The following is a 22,418-nucleotide window of genomic DNA, read 5'->3' as shown; positions in this document are numbered from 1 at the left end:
CAAGAAAGTATAGCTATAGGACGGTAGTTTGAGGGATTGGAACGGTCACCCTTCTTAGGCACAGGGTGTATGAAGGCATACTTTCAGCAGGAAGGAAAGGTTGATGTTGACAGGCAGAGGCGAAAGAGTTTGACCAGGCAGGGTGACAGCACGGAGGCACAGTTTTTAAGGACAATAAGAGGCACTCCATCAGGTCCATAAGCCTTCTGAGGACTGAGGCCAGAGAGGGCATAGAAAACATCATTTTGAAGAATCTTTATAACAGGCATAAAAGAGTTAGAGGGGGGATGAGTAGGAGGAATATGCCCAGAATCGTCCAGGGTGGAGTTCTTACAGAAAGTTTGAGCGAAGAGTTCAGCCTTAGAGATAGATGAGACGTCGGTGTTGCTGTAAGGGTTAAGGAGAGGAGGGTAAGAGGAAGAAGTGAAATTGGAGGAGATATTTTTGGCTAGATGCCAGAAGACTCAGTGACCCACTAACCGACATCTTTAAGATGTCGGTAAATACTGGCTATGTGCCGAGCCTATGGAAAGTAACTAATGTGACGCCGATTTTTAAAGAGGGGGACAGGTCAGTTGCTTCAAACTATCGCCCAATTAGCTTAACATCGGTTATAGGCAAGATGCTGGAGTCCATAATAGCCAGGAACATTCGGGAGCATTTAGAGAAAAATAGCTTAATTCACGACTCGCAGCATGGGTTCACAAAGGGTAGGTCATGCCTCACCAATCTCTTGTCCTTCTACAATAAAGTATTTGAGGCGGTTGACAGAGATGAAAATTATGATGTAATATATCTTGATTTTAGTAAAGCATTTGACAAAGTTCCTCACCAACGACTGTTGCTTAAATTACAGGCTCACGGAGTAGAGGGTAAAGTTTTGAACTGGGTCAAGGCGTGGCTTAGCAATAGGAAGCAAAGAGTGCAAATCAATGGTAAAAGATCTGACTGGGGATGTGTTACGAGTGGGGTTCCACAAGGTTCGGTATTAGGTCCACTTTTGTTTATTATTTATATCAATGACTTAGATACAGGAATTAGTAGTGATGTTAGTAAATTTGCAGATGATACCAAGATCGGTAGAGTAATTGAGTCGGATCAGGACGCTAGTATTCTCCAAGGTGAACTCAACAGATTGTATGACTGGGCGGATAAATGGCAGATGGAGTTCAATGTAGGGAAGTGCAGTATTCTGAGTGTAGGTAGGAACAACCCCTCACATAACTATTGCTTAAATGACACTCTCATAAGCAGGTCTGGGTGCGAGAGGGATTTAGGGGTCTTAGTGAGCTCTGATCTCCGTCCAAGGGCACAATGCATTCAAGCTAGAAATCGAGCTAATAGGGTACAGGGATTTATTTCAAGGAGCGTAAGCAAAAGAAGCCCCGAAGTCTTCCTCAAACTATATTTAGCATTAGTTAGACCTCATCTTGACTATGCGGTTCAGTTCTGGTCACCTTACTATAGAATGGATATCAAAATGTTCGAATCGGTGCAGAGGAGGATGACTAAGATGATTCAGGGGTTGAGAAACTTGCCATACGAGGGAAGACTCAAACAGTTAAACTTGCATTCTCTAGAAAGGCGAAGGGTGCGTGGAGACATGATCGAGGTTTATAAATGGATGAAGGGCTTTAATAAGGGAGACATTCATAAGGTTTTGTTGGTAAGAGAACCGGGCAGGACACGAAGTAATGGGTTTAAACTGGATAAATTCAGATTCAACAGGGACATAGGCAAAAATTGGTTTACTAACAGTGTGGTGGATGAGTGGAATGAGCTTAGCAGTCATGTGGTGAGTGCCAATACAATTGTCACATTCAAAAATAGACTAGATAAATTCATGGACAGCGATATTAGGTGGGGTTAGATACACGGAAGCTTAGGGTCAAAGGAGCTGCCTCGTACAGGCCTACCGGCCTCTTGTAGACTCCTGCGTTCTTATGTTCTTATGTTCTTAAGTCACGGGAAGAGTTAGAGAAAGCAAGGTTTTGGCATTTTCTATTAATGAAAAAGTTTTTGGTTAGTCGGAGAATAGATTTAGCACGATTGCGGGCAGAAATGTAAAGTTCATATTTAGCATTAGTTCGAAGGCTCTGGTACCTTTTGTGAGCTGCCTCTCTATCATTGACAGCACGAGAACAAGGGTGATTAAACCAAGGCTTTTTAGCGTGAGGAGTAGAGAAAGTACGTGGAATGTATGCCTCCATTCCAGAGACAATCACCTCTGTGATGCGCTGAGCACACACAGAGGGGTCTCTATCCTGGAAGCAATAATCATTCCACGGGAAATCGGAAAAGTACATCCTCAGGTCGTGCCGCCGAGCTGATGCAAAATGCCAGAAGCATCGCCTCTTCGGTGGGACCAGAGGGTGTACAGGAGCGATAGAACAGGATACAGAAATAAGGTTGTGGTCGGAGAAGCCCAACGGAGAAAACAGTTTGACAGAATAAGCAGAAGGGTTTGAGGTTAGGAAGAGGTCTAGAAAGTTGGGCTTGTCTCCAAGACGGTCGGGAATTTGTGTAGGGTGCTGGACCAACTGCTCTAGATCGTTGAGGATAGCAAAGTTGTAGGCTTGTTCACCAGGCTGTCAGGAAAGATGATGAGCCAAAGCTGGTGGTGGAACATTTCTGGGATGGAGATGGGATGGAGATGAAGGGAAAGAAGTGTCAAAATTATAGTTCAATTTATCAGAATCAATTAATTTTTTTTTTTTTTAGTAGATAGAGGAGATATATATACAGCACATATGTACATATGTATAGAGTAGCCAGATGGTGGAAAATTCTGAAGAATCAAGGTTGTGGGCACGAGAGCAAGTGATGTCGTTGCGCACGTAGGCGCAACATCCGGCTTTGGATTGATATTTAGGATAGAGATAGTGGTAGGGAACAGAGTAGAGATTGATGTCAGTAGCCTCAGAAACCTGTGTTTCGGTGAGGAAGAGAAGGTGAGGTTTAGAGGAGGAGAGATGGTGTTCCACAGAATGAACATTAGAACTAAGACCGCGAGTGTTGCAGAAATTGGTAAGGAGGAGGTTTGAATAGTTACCAGGACACCTCTCAAGTCGGCAGCCAGAAGGGGAGTCCTCTCTGGAGGAATTTATGCACCCCCCCCCCCTCAGGCGGGGACTCCAAGGCAGTTCGTTTATGTGCCATTTTGAATTTTAAATTTCGGGAAAAGGTGTGTATGTTGTGTGAATGTAATGTGGTGTAGAAAGAGAGCGGATCTGTCTTTAAGACGTCTTCTATTTAGAACACTGATCAACTCAAGATCACTGGCCCGGATCTGAACCTGATCTGGATTTGCTCTTTGTAAATAGAACGCAGAGCGACAGTTCAAATCAAAGCGCGCGCGCGCGCACACAAACACACACCGCTCCGGTATCTGACTTGGTTAGAGCTCCGCGCTGCAAGGCTTCACGGCCAAACAGGCGGCGGTTGGAGGTGGGTTTTGCTTACAGGAGCTGCCTTGTATAGGTAAACGGGCCTCTTGCAGACTCTTTACGTTCTTATGTTTGTATGGCCTTATATGTGTGTATGTATGTGTATGTGAGCAGCAGCACTCGAGACGGCTTTTGAGGCACCGTGATTGGTTTCTCTCAGGCGTGTGGTCGCTGTCCAGGCGCGAGGAGGACTTGTAATACGGCCCCTAGTGACCTGAAATTTCAATATGTTGTAGCTTAATTTTCCTTAATAATTATCCAATTACCCTACTTTAAGGCGTAATTTACCCAAGAGTGGAAGCCCTGGAATTATTGCTCCATGTGGCTCAACTGTTGTTGTCTGCCCACAACGGACAAGAACAAACCTGGACTTAAAGTTAGCGGAGGAGGAACTACAGTTAGCTGAAGCTAATTGGTCCGCTAACTGTTTCCAAAGTTAGCGAAAACGCTAATCAGCTAACGAAAAAGTTATCTTTGCTAATTAGCGGTTAGCGGATTAGCGGAACCGTGCCCACCACTGGAAATTACCCACGTGTTCCGGCGCCTCTTCGAGGAAGACGCTCGTGAAACATTCGTTAAGCTCTGCTGTGGTTGCAACGCAGTGCAGGCTGAGTGACTCTTTGGATCCTGAGTAACTAAGGACTGAGAGGCAATGTGATGAAGTTGACTAGAGTCATTTTTATGCTAGTTAGCCTCTTCTCCCGGGAAAATAATATTGTTATCAGACATAACCACTATCCAGTTTCCCGTTATCCCTATTATATATTATGCAGTGTCGTGTAGATGTGTTTCGATCAGTGACCTTCGGAAGAGGCTTAGGAAACCAGTTGAAAAAATCAATATTGTCTGCCGACGATGGTGGAGAGGCCCGAGAGGAGGTGAATGGTGAGGTGTATCGCGAGGAAGGTTATGTAAGACCCTCGCTGTGAAGAAAGTGGATACAAGTAATGATGTAAAATATATTTCCTTATATGTTTATTATGAACGGCAAGTATTGATTATTGAATATATTATTCAGAGATACCCGTCAGGCGAAGCATGATTAGAATCACACCGGTAAGGTTGTTACGAACATTTGTAATTTTTTTCCCTCCTTCTCACACACACACACACACACACACACACACACAGAAGCAGCCTTGGGTGCGGAAACAAACTGCAGAAACTAGGTATTTTTTATCTCCTAATCTATTTTATCCTATTTTTTTCTCTTTTCTTGCTGTCTCTTACTTGCCTCATTCTCCCCCACTTTTTCCTCTTCTTTTCTGTTAACCTTTTTCCTTTCGTCATCTCCCATTATACTCCCTCCTCCTGCCCTCTCCTATTTTCTTCTCTTCATTCATGACGTCTCTTCCGCTTTTTATTCTTTTCTTTCTTTTCCGTTATTTACTCATGCACATCCATCATCTCTTTTCCTCCTCTTCACTCTTTCGTCTGCCTCCCCTTCCTCTTAAACGTCTCAGGTCCTCTCTTCTCCCTCGCTCTTCACCTGAGAGAGATTCACCACGCTGGAATTTAATCTCTCCCTCAAGGCAATATTTCCTTCCCTTCACAACCATCGACGCTTTATTTTATTTCCCTCTGCACGCCCACCACCACTCTCTCTCTCTCTCTCTCTCTCTCTCTCTCTCTCTCTCTCTCTCTCTCATACCTTCCAGCCAACCTCATATTTTTCCCCTTACGTTGAAAATCCTTTCTCCATTCCTCACTTGCTCCCTTCATCCTCCTCACTTTTTTTTTTATTATTTCCTTATTTTCCTTCTTTTTTCACATTCTCTCCCTTCTCTCGTCCCCCATTTCCTCACTCCCTATTCTCTCTACTTTTCTACCACCTTCCTCCTTCCCTCCCTCTCCGATTCCCGTTCCTCCCTTCCCTCATTTTTCCCACCCTCTATTTCCTTTCTCTCTTTTTCTTATTTCCTTCTCTCCTTTTCCTCCCTTCCCCACATGCTGTTATCCCTCCTTTCCAACTTTACTCAAAATTTTCTCCTATCCTCCCAATACACGCAAACCAGTGTGTAAGGAGATTAAGAAGACAATTTGTCTACGCGTGATAGCTCCTAAGAACTCATATATATTACCTTTGCTCCGCACCCATCAATATATCTAACCTTAATTCATTTGAAGCTTCTCATTGATTGGTTGTTGCTACAAACTGCTTAATCTATTCCATTCATTCACTACACTATTTGCTAACTATACTTTTCCCAATTTTCACGCCGTCACGCACACTGGAAAACTCACACACACGCACAAAGTAACGAGCCTGTTTACTACCCTGCATGGAGTCTAAGTAAGGCGCGCCGGTATCAAACATCTTTCACCTTTCCTGGTAAAGTTGATTTATGCTTTATTTTTCGCCGTTGTAATGGGGTCTGTGTCATGCGCGTTATGTATATTTGAGAATGGATGGATGGAAAACGCTGCTCCTATTCCTGCTCCTGCACCTGCACTGCTACCACCACCACCACCACCAGTAAACAAACAGGCCAACAGTGACCAAACAGTCCGCCAGTAAACGCCCCGTACATATTAAACGGGTGAATTTGCATAAATTTTGCAAGAAGATATTGCTAATCAGCAGGAGAAGACATTACATTTTTTTTTCAGGCAAACACTTTAGTGTTCTAAGCGGAATTTTGTTTCAAGGTGTTTCGAGTGGGGTGGTGGTGGTGGGGGTGGTGTGGCGGTGGTGGTAGTGGTGGCGGCGAGAATTGTGGGGGTCGGGGGTGGAGAGGGTGGTAACCTCTTCGCTCCCTTTGCATCTAGTTGTAACTTCAGAGTTCGCTATCATAAGTCATTGATATGGTTTCCTTTGACACACACACACACACACACACACACACACACACACACATTCTTTCTAGCGCACACACACACACACACACACACACACACACACACACATATCACTCCGATAGCTTAGTCGGTTAAAGAGCTGTGCTGCCAGGCTTCGCGGCGTGGCAGGTTCGGAGATTTGAGCCCCGCTCAGGCAGTCTTTTATTTTCCGCTAAGCAGGAGTGGTTACTGTCCCCCTTTGAGCAAGGGGGGTGGGGGGGGTTAGGTCCTGACAGTATCGAGAGATCGACTAATGAGCCTTGCTCTAATCGCTATCATAAGTCATTGATATGGTTTCCTTTGACACACACACACACACACACACACACACACACACACACACACACAGTCTGTCTCGCGCGCACACACACACACACACACACACACACACACACACACACACACACACACACACACAGTGGTTACTGTCCCCCTTTGAGCAAGGGGGGTGGGGGGGGTTAGGTCCTGACAGTATCGAGAGATCGACTAATGAGCCTTGCTCTAATCGGGTGGGTACTTGCTAACGATTGCGAGTCCAGCTCGTGATCAGTCCGTGGTGAAATACACACACACACACACACACACACACACACACACACACACACACGGCCCGGTACCTCAGTGGTTAGAGCGTCTGCCTCACAACCAGAAGGACCGGGGTTCGATTCCCCGACCGGGTGAAGAAAAGTTGGGTTTATCTTATTTCACGTGTAGCCCCCAGTTCACCTATCAGCGAGTAGGTACGCGACTTAAGGCGAGGAGTTCTGACCTCGTTGTCGCGGTGTGTTGTGTATGAGTGGTCTCAGTCCTACCCAAAGATCGGTCACTGAGCTCTGAGCTCCTTCTGTAGGGTAACGGCTGGCTGTCTCGAGAAAGACCCGCAGCAGACCAAGAGGTGAATTACACACACACACACACACGCCTACCACAACTTCTTCCCCGTCAAGACGTTCCCAGTCCATCCATTTGACGCCCCCTGGATCAACCCCACCGTCAAGAGGCTCATTTCGCAGAGAAACAGGGCCCACAACACAGACTCTGCCCGCTGCAGACAGCTCAGGAACAGAGTCATCAGGGAGATCATAACTGCCAGAGCAAACTATCATCCAGAAAAAATGCACCATCTTAAACAGGCCAACAACAGACAGTGGTATCACAAGGTCAGGTCTCTTTGTGGACTCGGCAAACACCCACCCTACTTCCCTTGCACTTCACATTTATCACCTGACCGAGTGGCCGAGGAGATAAATACCCATTTCGCGGGTATCTGTCAAAGCCTCCCAAAACTTGATCTCACCGCCCTCCCCACATACCTACCATCCCCCTCCCCACCCCCCTCCGTCCAGGAGGTTGATGTTTTCAATAAATTAAAGAAATTAAGGACGCACAGAGCCACCACGCCCACTGACCTCCCAATCAACATTTATAAGGAATTTGCCCCTGAACTTGCCACCCCCATTTTCTCCATAATAAATGCTTCACTTGAACAAAACACTTGCCCAAGCGACTGGAAAACTTCCTTTGTCACTCCCATCCCCCAAAATTTCCAGCCCACAGACCCTTAGTGACCTAAGGCCAATCGCCATCTCGCCCATTCCCAGCCTCATTTGTGAAGATCTTTTTTTAACTGGGTTTATGATGATATTAGTAGCCTCATAGACATCCAACAATTTGGCAACATGAAGCACTCCTCCACCACTCATTGCCTGGTCAGTTTTCTAATTTCATACACAGCCACCTGGACAAACGAGACACCTCCCTTGCCCTTGCTTTTGTCGACTTCAGGAAAGCATTTGACCTTGTAGATCACACTGTTGTCAATACTAAGGCTATTGAGCTGGGGCTTCACCCTAATATTGTATCGTGGCTGACTGATTTCCTCAGGGCACGCCATAAAATAGTTCGCTCCCAGGGCTCTGTCTCCCCTCCTCTAGAGCTGACGTGTGGCGTCCCTCAAGGCACTAAAATTGGTCCGCTTTGCTTTTTGGTGCTCATTAACGACTCTCTCATGGACACACCGCATCGCTGGAAATATGTTGACGACAGCACCTTCGGCGTCCCCGTCAACAACAAGGATCCAGACTATGCACCTCTTCAAACGTCGCTCGACAACCTTCAGGCATGGACGGTTGACAACAGTGCCACTATCAACCACACTAAGACCATGGTGATGCACGTTTGCACGTCCACGAGAGATGTGCCACCTCCGCTGCTGTCAATTGGCTCACACCACCTCCAGGTTGTCCAGTCCACCAAACTACTCGGCATCACTGTGGATAACTTACTCAACTGGAAGCTCCACGTCTCCAACACCGTCAGAGCAGCCTCCTACAAGCTGTACATGCTGCGTTGACTCAGGACGCTGGGGGCACCGGCTGCTGAGCTGTGCAGTATTTACTCATCATTCATACTGCCAAAACTCATGTATGCCTCCCCGGCGTGATCGTCCCTTACCCTCACCCAACAACAGCAGCTTGAGAGGGTTCAAAAGAGGGCATTCAGGGTCATTTTAGGCCCTGACTATCACACCTACGACAATGCCCTGACCACTCTGAGTCTCCCCAGGCTCTCTGACAGGCACCAGGACGCCCTCAAAAATCCGGCATCTCCCTGCTTCACCATCCTCGCTACCAGCACCTCCTGCCACCCGACGCGCCTACCCCCACCCGCTTCACCAGACACCACAACATACTAATCCCCTTCAGAGCGCCGCGAACCGACCGTTACAAACGTAGCGCAGTGCCTGCGATAATGCGGATGATAAACAATGACCAGCAGTGACAGTCACACCCAAAGGGCCGCGGTGGAGATTAGCACCTTGCCGCTACCCTCTAAGTGCCCCCCTCACACCACCCTCCATCTCCCTTATGTCTCTATTTTTAGCTCTCCTAAACCACCCCCCACCCTCTCCCTCCCTCTAGTGTAGCCTATTTACTATTAGTTCATTGTATTTTTAATTTGTATATTTTCAGCCTAACGGCTGCCATATATTAATAAACCTGTTATTATATTATTATTATTATTATCATTATTATTATTATTATTATTATTATTATTATTATTATTATTATTATTATTACACCAGCATTAGGCGTGTTGATAGAGCAGCTTGAATATTTATATCGTTTTGTTCATACTCACGACGAATCTACACCATAAACGAGGAGAGAGCACAACGCCGCGGGACACCACTTAAACCCCAGTCACACTGACTTTACAATCTAATAACGACCACCCTTGACTCCAAAATACTGCGATTCAAAGCCCGCTCACACTGACTTTACAACCTAGAAACCAAAATCTAATTATAACAAGTATGGTCACTTTCCGCGAAAATATCGTCGGGCTCGCACATGACGTCACGCTGCCTACAGAGGCGGGGGGCCGTTGCGTGCAACCGAGTCAGTCTGCAACGAGACGGGGTTGAGTGCACAGCGTTGACGTGGACCAGGATGCCTAATAAATGTGCTGTAGGTGACTGCACATCCACTTATAAACACAAAGGTGGAATGGTTTTTCATAGTTAAATGAGAATGGTATACTTGGAGTTAATATAGAAATAATAGAATGACTGAAAAGGTAGTATACTCGTACAGTGGACCAAAAAGTACAAGTCACCCATCAATTTCTCCGTTTTCTGTCCTCGGACCATGGAGGTAAAATTTGTGGAGTCGACATCAGCCCTAAAAAGTGAATCCACCGAACTGTCATTTTTAGGGCCGCAAGGTTGTGGACACCTGCTAGGTGTCAGGTGATGTCAGGTCAGGATGCCCTTTAATGGGCTCGGCCAGGCTGCCAGATATTGTCAGGTCAGGTATTTATGAAACAGATCTACCGCAACAATAAATGTACAGTACTCAAAAACACCACCATCATAATGAATGAGACGGAGTCTTGAGTTACCAACTAAGCTAGTGAACGTGAGTTCTCACCCGGGTATCCCTCATCTTGTGGCCCTAAAAATGACAGTTGGGCGGCTTCACCTCAATGATTGGGATTAGCGGGCCGTGCCGACTCCATCAATTCTACCTCTATGCCTCGGACCCACCAAGGCACCATGACGTCACCTCTTTGCCACGCCTCTCCTGCGGGTGAACGTACTTGGTATGATTATACTTTGCTATAAACAACCTTCCGCGACCTGCTGAACGCGGGAGGTCGCACATGGTCGTGCCTGTGATCGTCATGTCTCCGTACGCCGTACGAACGAAAAGGTTGGAGGTAGACTGAAGGCAACAATGTAATATAAAAAGAAAATCATAATTGTGATTTAATAAAAGCCTGTGGGTCTGCTACTGTTATTTACACCTGTAACTTGATCCCCCTGACAAACGGAGACACCCATATGTGTGCACCTTGTAGAATATGGAAATACTGTCATTATGAGCAGCTTTCAAGATGCCGAGCCTGAGCAACAGTCTTGTTAACCCTCGCAACAGATAAAGGCAGCTCTGTAAAACACTTAAGATATGAAAAGCACCACCATTATGTATGGTTTATCAGGTGCTGTGATTGATACATTCATTCCTTTCCCTTCCTCCCCGCCAGATGGAGGCAGCGCCGTGCAGTTCGTGGCCCACACTCACCAGGACTACGGGACGCTGCAGTGCTGGGCCCAGAACCACGTGGGCAAGATGACCCAGCCCTGCCTCTTACACATGGTGCCCGCAGGTGTGTGTGTGTGTGTGTGTGTGTGTGTGTGTGTGTGAGAGAGAGAGAGAGAGAGAGAGAGAGAGAGAGAGAGAGAGAGAGAGAGATGCGTGGGTAAAAGCGTGTGTGTGTGTGGGTGTGTTTACCCTCTCCTTCAATATTGCTCGGCGTGGCAGCACCTGTAGTCTCGTGCTGGCAAGGGATGGAGAAGGGAAATATAAGGTGAATGTTTCTCCTTTACTTCTCTAAACCCACCAGGAGAATGCCTGTCCTTGCATCCTTGTATTTTATCTACCTCACAGCGCTATGGACAGAGTCTGCTATTCCTTTAATTTCTTCCCGTAGGTCACACTTTTTTTCTGTTCATATAACCACTATTAAGCAGTGCTTTAGTTTTTTTTTCACTCTGATCTGTCGTACTGTATTGCCCGAATTCCACTCCGCTATATCTCCACACAACCACAGCGTGTCACGAAACACACGAGGAATTAATCCAGACCAGGAAACGGTTTTACCGCCGCCGGGATCGAACCTGCAACCAGCGAGATGGGAAAGCCACTCCCTAACCAGTCACCATGAGGTTCCCCCCTCGTAGAGTGAGTTTTTGGGAGACTTGCCCATCAGGCGTGTCAGGCACTAACGACTCCCCTTCCCCAACTAGATTACTGTCAGTGTGTTTGTCACTGAAACTTACCGTTTTCCATGAACTCTTCGGCGAGCATGGGCCATCTATCTCTGGTACCCACTCTGGGGAGATATAACAGAACACAGGAGAGAATGCCCACCACATTATCGCCACATGTAATGTCCAAATTCCACTCCGCTATGTCTCCACACAACCACAGCGTGTCACAAAACACACGCTAAATTAATCTAGTCTAGGAAAGGGTTTTACCAGCGCCGGAGATCGAAATTGCGACCAGCGAGATGGGAAAGCCACTCCTTAACAAGTCAGGCCAAGAGGTACCCCCTCGCAGAGTGAGTTTTTGGGAGACTTGCCCATCAGGCGTGTCAGGCACTACAAGACTCACCTTCCCCAACTAAATTAATTTCTTCTGCGTGTTTGTCACTGAAATTTCCCATTTTCTGTGAACTCTTCGGAGAGCATGGGCTATCTATATTTCTGTTACCCACTCAGGGGAGACACAACAGAACACAGGAGAGGATACCCACCACAGTATCACCATAGGGAGTAGGTAGGAAGACACCTACCAAAACGGGCGTAAGCCTCTCCCGGTGAGGTATAAATGGGAAACGAGGAGGGTGCTGAAGCCCTCCAAAGACCCTTCCCATGTCCTCACTCTCCGTTTCCATGTTGTCTCATCAACACTAGAGAGTAGGTCAGCATGCTCTCTAAAGACAGATCCTCTCTCTTTCCACACCACACTACATTCACACAACATACACACCATTTCCCAAAATTTTACAAATTCAAAATGGCTAAACAAAAAAGAGCCTCGGAGTCCCCACCTGGGAGAGGGCACAAATTCCCCCAGGGAGGACTCCCCTTTTGGCTGTCGACTTGAGAGGTGTCTTGATAACACCTCAGACCTCTTTCTTATCAACTTCTGCAACATTCACGGTCTTCGTACCGATTTCCATTCTGTGGAGCACCACCTCTCATCCTCTAAACCTCACCTTCTCTTTCTCACCGAAACACAGGACTCGGGGTCTACTGACAGCAATCTCTACACTGTTCCCTCCTAGTATATCATAAATTTCAATCCAAAGCTGGAAGTTGCGCTTACGTGCGCAACGACCTCACTTGCTCCCGTGCCCACGACCTTGACTCTTCTGAATGTTCCACCATCTGGCTAAGACTGCATTGTCATTCTATAACTAAATACATCTGTGCTGCTTATCCCTCACCTAACTCTTCCAACTATGTAAAATTATTTGACTATTTGAACTCTAAAGTGAAACACATCTTGACCCACTCTCCCTTCGCTGAAATCTCCATCTTGGGAGATTTCAATGTTCACCACCAGCTTTGGCTTTCATCCTCTTTCACTGACCAGCCTGGTGAACTAGCCTACAACTTTGCTATCCTCAATGATCTAGAACAGCTCGTTCAGCACCCTACACGTATTCCCGACCGTCTTGGAAACACGCCCAACATACTAGACCTCTTCCTTACCTCTAACCCTTTTGCTTACTCTGCCCTTCTGGTTACTCTGTCACACTGTTCTCTCCGTTGGGCTCCTCCGATCACAACCTTATTTCTGTATTCTGTCCTATCGCTCCTGTACATCCTCTGGACCCACCGAAGAGGCGATGTTTCTGGCATTTTGCTTCAGCTCGGTGGGACGACCTGAGGATGAACTTTTCTGATTTCCCGTGGAATAATTACTGCTTCCAGGAGAGAGACCCCTCTATTTGTGTCCAGCGCATCACAGAGGTGATTGTCTCTGGAATGTAGGCATACATTCCACGTACTTTCTCTATTAATCATGCTAAAAAAAATTGGTTTGATCTCGCTTGTTCTCGTGCTGTCAAAGATAGAGAGGCAGCTCACAAGAGGTACCAGAGCGTTCGAACTCCCGCTAACTATGATCTTTACATTTCCGCCCGGAATCGTGCAAAATCTATTCTTCACCTTACCAAAAGCTTTTTCATCCATCGTAAATGTCAAAACCTTGCTTTCTTTAATTCTTCCAGAGACTTCTGGAACCAAGCCAAAAATATATTCTCTAAATTCTCTTCTTTTTTCTCTCCTCTCCTTAACCCTGACGACAGCACTGCCGTCTCATCTATCTCTAAGTCTGAACTCTTCGCTCAAACTTTCTGTAAGAACTCCACTCTTGACGATTCTGGGCATATTCCTCCTACTCATCCCCCCTTTGACTCCTTTATGCCTGTTATTAAGATTCTTAAGAATGATGTTTTATATTCCCTCTGTGGCCTCAACTAGCAGAAGGCTTATGGACCTGATGGAGTGCCTCCTATTGTTCTTAAAAACTTTGCCTCCGTGCTGACACCTTGCCTGGTCAAACTATTTCGTCCCTGCCTGTCAACTTCTACCTTTCCTTCCTGCTGGAAGTACGCATTTATACAGCCTGTGCCTAAAAAGGGTGACTTTTCCAATCCCTCAAACTACCGCACTATAGCTTTACTTTCCTGTCTATGTAAAGCTTTTGAATCAATCCTTAACCGGAAGATTCAAAAGCATATTTCCACTTCTGACCTTCTGATCGCCTGTATGGGTCCCGTAAGGGGCGTTCTACTGGCGATCTTCTTAGTCTCTTAACCGACTCATGGTCATCCTCTCTTAGCCGTTTCGGTGAAACTTTCTCAGTTGCGTTAGATATATCGAAAGCTTTCGATAGAGTCTGGCACAACTCTTTGCTTTCTAAACTGCCCTCTTTCGGATTATATCCCTCTCTCTGTTCCTTTATCTCCAGTTTCAGTATCTCTGCTGTGGTAGACGGTCACTGTTCTTTCCCTAAACCTATCATCAGTTGTGTCCCGCAGGGCTCTGTTTTATCACTAACTCTCTTCCTGTTTGTGGGGTTCTTGAAAGGTCTGGACTTCCGAAAATCCCGTAAATTCTCAGCTATAAAAAAAATATAAAATAAAGTATCTGAAAATTGAGTTATCAGACTCACAGCCCCTTCTAGTCACTTATTTTATTTATATATGACCAGTCACACTACTCATAGGACAAGCAAAGACCAGATGAACCTGCTCTTAAGTTGATTTAAAGCAACAAAGAAAACTCGCTGGAAATTAAGAAATAATTAATTAATTCCAGGCAAACAGCAACCTAGCTATCTATCTTAAAACATCCTATGCAAATAGAGTACTTAACTGGAGATGGACGAAGCAGAAGCCACACCTGGTTTACCGCGATGTCCGTTCGGCAATGGAGTCCTTCTGTCCTCTTCTCGTCTTTCAGCAACAGCCCGCCTCTCGTACCTTACCTCCAAGGGCTTCCCTCGCCAGCAGTACACAGTCACACTGACTTGTGGACACTACAAGGCTGGAAAGACCACCACGAGAACACACGTGGCGCGGAGGTTGGTGAGGACGTCTTGTCGCGATGGAGTCTGAGAGGAAGATGGCTGCGAGCGGCCCGGCGACCAGAATCCTCAGCGCGGTGAAGATGGCAGCTCTCGCCACACTGACATCTCTCTTTCTGTGTAACACTTACGCTAAACGCCCTTCGGCTATGGTTTATTATTTATTAATAACCTAACACCATGCACGGTAATAGTGGGTCATGCATCCCACTCATAGTTCAGCTTTGGCAGCAATAACGAATATGATTTAAAATAGGTGCTGTTTCCCGCCTTTTAGTTTTCCTGCCTGTCCTGTGATGCATCTTCCCGCTCTCTTAATCAAAATGGCGGTCACTCCCGCGGTATTTTTCCACTGGCTATTTCTTGAATAATGAAATCATGACACTGTTATTCATCAATGATTTTCTTTTCATAACAAACTGTCCTATCCACTCATAGGTTGATGACTCCACTCTGCAATATTCAACTTCTTTTAATGCAAGGGGCGTTCTACTGGTGATCTCCTTGCCTTCCTAACTGACTCTTGGGCATCCTCTCTTGGCCGTTTCGGTGAAACCTTTGCTATTGCGCTGGACATATCAAAAGCTTTTGATAGGGTCTGGCACAAATCTTTGCTTTCCAAACTACCCTCCTACGGTTTCTATCCTTCTCTCTGTACCTTTATATCCAGTTTCCTTTCTGACCGTTCTATTTCTGCTGTGGCAGACGGTCACTGTTCTTCCCCTAAACCTATTAACAGTGGTGTCCCACAGGGTTCTGTTCTATCTCCCACTCTCTTTTTGTTGTTCATTGATTATCTTCTTTCCAAAACGAACTGTCCTATCCATTCCCACGCCGATGATCCCACTCTGCATTACTCAACTTCTTTTAATAGAAGACCCACCCTACAGGAACTTCACGATTCAAGGCTGGAGGCAACAGAACGCTTAGCCGCAGACCTTACTATTATTTCCGATTGGGGCAAAAGGAACCTGGTGTCCTTCAACGCCTCAAAAACACAGTTTCTCCACCTATCCACTCGACACAATCTTCCAAACAACTATCCCCTATTCTTTGACAACACTCAGCTATCACTTTCCTCAACACTAAACATCCTCGGTCTATCCTTAACTCAAAATCTCAACTGGAAACTTCATATCTCATCTCTTACTAAATCAGCTTCCTCGAGGCTGGGCGTTCTGTACCGTCTCCGCCAGTTCTTCTCCCCTGCACAGTTGCTGTCCATTTACAGGGGCCTTGTCCGCCCTCGTATGGAGTATGCATCTCATGTGTTGGGGAGGTCCACCCACACAGCTCTCCTTGACAGAGTGGAATCAAAGGCTCTTCGTCTCATCAGCTCTCCTCCTCATACTGATAGTCTTCTACCTCTCAAATTCCGCCGCCATGTTGCCTCTCTTTCTTTCTTCTATCGATATTTTCATGCTCACTGCTCTTCTGAACTTGTTAACTGCATGCCTCCCCTCCTCCAGCGGCCCCGCTGCACACGACTTTTTACTCATGTTCATCCCTATACTGTCCAAACCCCTTATGCAAGAGTTAACCAGCATCTTCACTCTTTCATCCCTTACGCCGGTAAACTCTGGAACAATCTTACTTCATCTGTATTTCCCCCTGCCTACGACTTGAACTCTTTCAAGAGGAGGGTATCAGGACACCTCTCCTCCCGAAATTGACCTCTGATTTTGGACACTCCTTTAACCTCTGTTCGGGAGCAGTGAGTAGCGGGCCTTTTTTTCTTTCTTTTCTTTGCGCCCTTGAGCTGTCTCCTTAGCTGTAATAATAAAAAAAGACCCTCTCAACAGGAATTACAAGACTCCAGACTGGAGGCTGCAGAACGCTTAACCTCAGACCTTGCTATCATTTCCGATTGGGGTAAAAGGATCCTTGTGTCCTTCAATGCCTCAACAACCCAATATATCCACCTATCAACACGACACAATCTTCCAAACACCTATCCCCTATTCTTCAACAACACACATGCAGTTGTCACCTTCTTCAACAATAAACATCCTCGGTCTATCCTTAACTTCAAATCTTAACTGGAAACTTAATATCTCCTCTCTCACTACATCAGCTTCCTTGAGGTTGGGCGTTCTGTATCGTCTCCGCCAGTTCTCCCCCGCACAGTTGCTATTCATATACAGGGCCCTTGTCCGCTCTCGTATGGAGTATGCATCTCACTTGTGGGGGGGGCTCCACTCCCACAGCCCTCTTGGACAGTGGAGTCTAAGGCTCTTCGTCTCATCAGCTCTCCTCCTCTTACAGATAGTCTTTTTACCTCTTAAATTTCGCCGCCATGTTGCCTCTTTTTATATCTAATATCGATATTTCCACACTGACTGCTCTTCTGAACTTGCTAATTGCATGCTTCCCCCCTTGCCGCGGCCTCGCCGCACACATATTTCTACTAAATCTCATCCCTTTACAGTCCAAATCCCTTAAGCACGAGTTAACCAGCATGTTCACTCTTTCATCACTCACGCTGCTAAAATCTGGAACAATCTTATTTCATCTGTATTTTCTCCTTCTTACGACTTGAATTTTTTCAAGAGGAGGGTATCTAGACACCTCTCCACCCGAAATTGACCTATCTTTCGGCCACTCCTCTTGACTCTTTTGTAGGAGCAGTGAGTTGCGGGCTTTTTTTTTTTCATTTTTGTTTCCGTTTTTTTGCCCTTGAACTGTTTCCTCTACTGTAAAAAAAAAAATGCCCGAATTTCTCTCCGCTATATCTCCACACAGCCACAGCGTGTCGCGAAACACACGATAATATAATGCAGACCAGTAAAGGGTTTTACCGGCGCCGGGGATCGAACCCGCGACCAGCGAGATGAGAAAGCCACTTCATAAACAGTCTTGCAAAGAGGTACCCCCCCCCCCAGAGTGAGTTTTGGGGAGACTCCCATCAGGCGGGTCAGGCACTACAGTACAAGAAATGTGTGTGCATTGTTTTCTTCTTCTTCCGCTTCAGGTAACCCCTCGTTTTCCTTCCTTCCTTGTCTCTTGAAAAAAAAAAAAAAGGAAAAAAAACGACTATGCCATATCCTTCAAACTCTTTACACCTCGAAAATCACTTTTACAAACGTTTTCTCTTCTCTGTTGTCACTTCCACCTTCATGCAAGATTTACTTTTAATTTATGTTTGAGACCGTAAGAAAAAAGCGTACCAGCTTGTCCTCACTTCCACCGTATAAACCATAAGACAAAAAAGTGAAAACAAAATTCGTGTTTGTTTTTGCCGTGAAATATTTGCCAAAAAATTCCCAGCCGTGGCTTATCGAAGCAGAAAGTGGATGGAACTAAACAAATTGAAGTAGTTACGTGTTTACGCTTGTAACACACACACACACACACACACACACACACACACACACACACACACACACACACACACACACACACATACATTTCACTTACACACACACACACACACACACACACACACACACACACACACACACACACACACACACACACACACACACACACACACACATACACACACATACAAGGTTACGTTAACAGAAATAAAATTTAAGACATACTCGTGACTGTTTTGCCATAAAAAGAAAAGAAAAAGAAGTAGAAACTTAAAGAAATGTTTAGCACGAGTCATATTGATGAACTGTTGTTTACATCAGCTTGCGTAATGGCCTCCAGGAAAGCGACACTTATTTTACATTGATTACTGGCACGTTGCGTTACTTAAATAAATACTACCAACAACATTCGAATTGCCGCGAGATTTAAAAGAGGAAATTGCTGTGTAATAGTTCTTGTTTTTTACACACAAATGTTGCTTAATATGACCTTTGCTATATTTCTTTATTATTAACAATTATCTCCCTTTACTCTCTTCTCCCACTATGGCGTTGTGCAGTCCATTGTAATTGGCCCTATTAAGCCTTCTGCTAGTTTGTTTCTTCCTATTTGATAAATCTGTAATTGTAGTTTGCCTCTTTTTCTTAACCTTTTCATATATCCTTTAACCCCCCTAACACAATGTCACTCCTTGGCATTGCCTCTCAGAATTACGTTACTTTATATTTTCACTACTGTTTCAGATATCCTTCGTGGCTTTTCTCTTCTATAAACATTTATCTTACTATATTCCCTTTATCCGCCTGTGCCGCCGCGCCTTTCCCTGCCATTGCGTCTCTAAAGGCGCGTCCACATCAGGAATCTTTGTATAACAACAATGTATCCCAGACGTTTCCCAAGTTTTTTCGGGAAGCAGTTGAGAAACAACTTGGATACATTCAGGAAATAATTGAGAAACATTGAGAGAGAATGTATGTGTGCAATTCACCACAGACTGATCAAGTGTTGGACTCGTAATCGCAAGCAGGTACCCTCCTGACATGAGCAAGTGCACTTTAGCGTCGATCTGTGTGTGTGTGTGTGTGTGTGTGTGTGTGTGTGTGTGTGTGTGTGTGTGTGTGTGTGTGTGTGTGTGTGTGTGTGTGTGTGTGTGTGTGTGTGTGTGTGTGTGTGTGTGTGTGTGTGTGTGAGAGAGTGAGAGAGAGAGAGAGAGAGAGAGAGAGAGAGAGAGAGAGAGTGAGTGTGTGTGTGAGTGTGAGAGAGAGAGAGAGAGAGAGAGAGAGAGAGAGAGAGAGAGAGAGAGAGAGAGAGAGAGAGAGAGAGAAGAGAGAGAGAGAGATCTTATAAGAGAGGAGAGAGAGAGAGAGAGAGAGAGAGAGAGAGAGAGAGAGAGAGAGAGAGAGAGAGAGAGAGAGAGAGAAGTGAGTGGGGCACACCCTGACCGCTGGGGTGCGGGGATAAAGACATATCCCACACCTCACTCACGGGGAAAAGGGACTGGGATTATAATTATCATTCATTCACATACTTCAATATCTAGCTAATCATAGGTGTGTGTGTGTGTGTGTGTGTGTGTGTGTGTGTGTGTGTGTGTGTGTGTGACTCTCTCTCTCTCTCTCTCTCTATATATATATATATATATATATATATATATATATATATATATATATATTAGGGGAGGCGGTGGCTGAACGGATAGCGAGACGGCCCCGCGCCCCTGCGTTCAGGAGACGCGCAGTTCAAATCCGACCGTGCCAACAAAAGCTGCTTTTTTTCAGCCCCTTCAGGAGGACGCGAGTTTCAATCCCCGACCGGTGCAAAAAGTGATTTTTTCAGCCCCCGCCGAGTGGCTTAAAACCACCACATCCCCGACATGCTGTTCAGAAGACCACCTATCAACCCGGACTCTAGATTCTAGGATTAAAGATGAACTCCGGGAGGGCAGCATGAGCCAATGCAAGATGGCGCCACTATAAACACTCGCCTGCGCCAGAACGGGCTGGGCCGACCATCAGGCCCCACCGGGAAGAAGCCTTGGACCGACCATGAAGACCCACCGGGAAGAAGCCTACCGGCGCAATAGGCCAAGACGTAAAAAAAGATATATATATATATATATATATATATATATATATATATATATATATATATATATATATATATATATATATATATATATACCCACACTCGCATATACGTGCGCGCGAGCGCGCAAAAGTTTCTCATGAATGTTTTCCATCCAGGATGGAAAACAAAATTTTAATCTCAAATACTTCCCAACTGTTTCTCAGGACCGCCCACACCAGGAAAGTTTGTATGGAAACTCAGCTTTGACATTTCGAAGGTGTTAATGAGGCTCGTAAAAGGATCTCCGCCTGTCAGATTATGGCTGCAGGCTGATGGAAGCTGGAATGGCTTTTCTGTGCCTGGTATCGATGCGTGGTATTTTGGGAGCCACCGTTCGTAATAGTTCCTCAAAATCAGTGGTTGACCTTCCAAGAAAATTATTAATTAATTAAACCCTGCTCCATTAACTCTCGGCTCCGACAAAAGTAAGTCATTCTGTAATGCTCAACTTTCTATAAACGACCTCACCCATACGCGTTTCCTTGTCTTCTTCTTGCTCTCCAGTGAGTGCAATAATAAGGAAAACACAGAGGCTATATTGCAGCAGTCTCCGCACACACCGACATCCTGAGAACAACCCTGAGGTGTGGACAGGAAACATTATTTCCCGAGGGTCTTCACATGTATCCCAATGGTTTACAGAAACACTTGGGAAACATCTGGGATACATTGTTGTCATACAAAGATTCCTGGCGTGGACGCGCCTTAAGCCTTCAGTTACTGTATAATATTATCCCCTTAACTTCTCGGCCCCACCCTAATCCTCTTTGCCCCCCATGACCTGGCTTTTATCCCCCCTCACACTTCCACCCTTCCCTTAATGTTTTCATCCCCTTCCGTACCCATACGTCCCTTCCCCTGTCCCCTTGGCCTTCCCTAATCCCTAATCCTTCGCTCTCTAGCCCGATCCCTGACAGCTTTGTTCCTTTCCCTGCCCACCCGTCCCATTGCTTTACTATATATATCACGTCTCTCCTTCCCTAACGTTGATTTCACCATCCCCTCCCTCAACTTTTCCCTTAAACATGTGCACCATTTCCTCTCATATTTTATAAACACTTCCGAGCACATCCCTAACCCGTTCTTCCGTTCTACTGACCCGTCCATTCCCTTTCTGACACCTCCATCCCTTCCCCAATCCTCCCTCTCCGTGACACCTCCGTTCCTCCCGCCCTCCACCCACTGCCTCATTGTTGCCCCCTACATTGTATCTGTCCATCATCCCTTCCAATTTTATTTAACCCCATCATCCCCTCTCTTCTTCCCCCTTTTCTCCCCCTCCAACTCTCCTCCCTTCCTTTACTTACATTTGTATCCCCCTTTCGGTTTCCTGAGTTTCCAAGTTTCCAGGCATTATCCTCCTCCTCCACCTTGACCCCTTCATCTACTCTCACTTCGCATCCACAACTCCTTTCTGACCCTACTTACCCATGTACCTCTCCTTCTGTAACACCTCCATCACTCTCCCAACCCCCTTCCACCTTTCCATGGCCTCCTACCCACCCCCTCCTCCGCTTACATTACGTCACGTCGCCAACACTCCTCAATGACCTACCTCTCACCCTCTCACCTGTCCCCCCACACCCAGCCTGCACTGCCTTCCCACCCTCGCAGGCCGCCAATATACCTCAATGACCTGCCTCTCACCCTCTCACATTTATATCAATGACTTAGATACAGGAATTAGTAGTGATGTCAGTAAGTTTGCATATGATACCAAGATCTGTAGAGTAATTGAGTCGGACCAGGACGCTAGTATTCTCCAGGGTGAACTAAACAGATTGTATGACTGGGCGGGTAAATGGCAGATGGAGTTCAATGTAGGGAAGTGCAGTATTCTGAGTGTAGGTAGGAACAACCCCTCTCATAACTATTGCTTAAATGACACTCTCATAAGCAGGTCTGGGTGCGAGAGGGATTTAGGGGTCTAACGGCCGTAGTATTAATCTCCCCTATTCCCGTTCCCATCCCATCCCTTTTCCTCGGCTGTGACCCGCAGTTTTAAGCGTCCCCGGGG

The 22,418-nt window shown here is 45.9% G+C and overlaps 1 protein-coding gene across 1 annotated transcript in view; it reads left to right on the top strand.

Annotated features, from left to right (window-relative positions):
- The window catches only part of LOC126992569 (hemicentin-1-like), a 203,252-nt gene that overhangs the window by 138,541 nt on the left and 42,293 nt on the right, over positions 1–22,418 (top strand). Inside the window, exon 10 of the mRNA XM_050851383.1 lies at positions 10,833–10,955. Within this exon, the coding sequence (XP_050707340.1) occupies positions 10,833–10,955 (123 nt within the window). The remainder of the gene's footprint in view (positions 1–10,832; positions 10,956–22,418) is intronic.

This window comes from Eriocheir sinensis, chromosome 7, assembly GCF_024679095.1.
Source record: "Eriocheir sinensis breed Jianghai 21 chromosome 7, ASM2467909v1, whole genome shotgun sequence".
NCBI classification, from domain to species: Eukaryota; Metazoa; Arthropoda; class Malacostraca; order Decapoda; family Varunidae; genus Eriocheir; species Eriocheir sinensis.
This window is presented reverse-complemented; position numbering and strand designations above follow the sequence as displayed.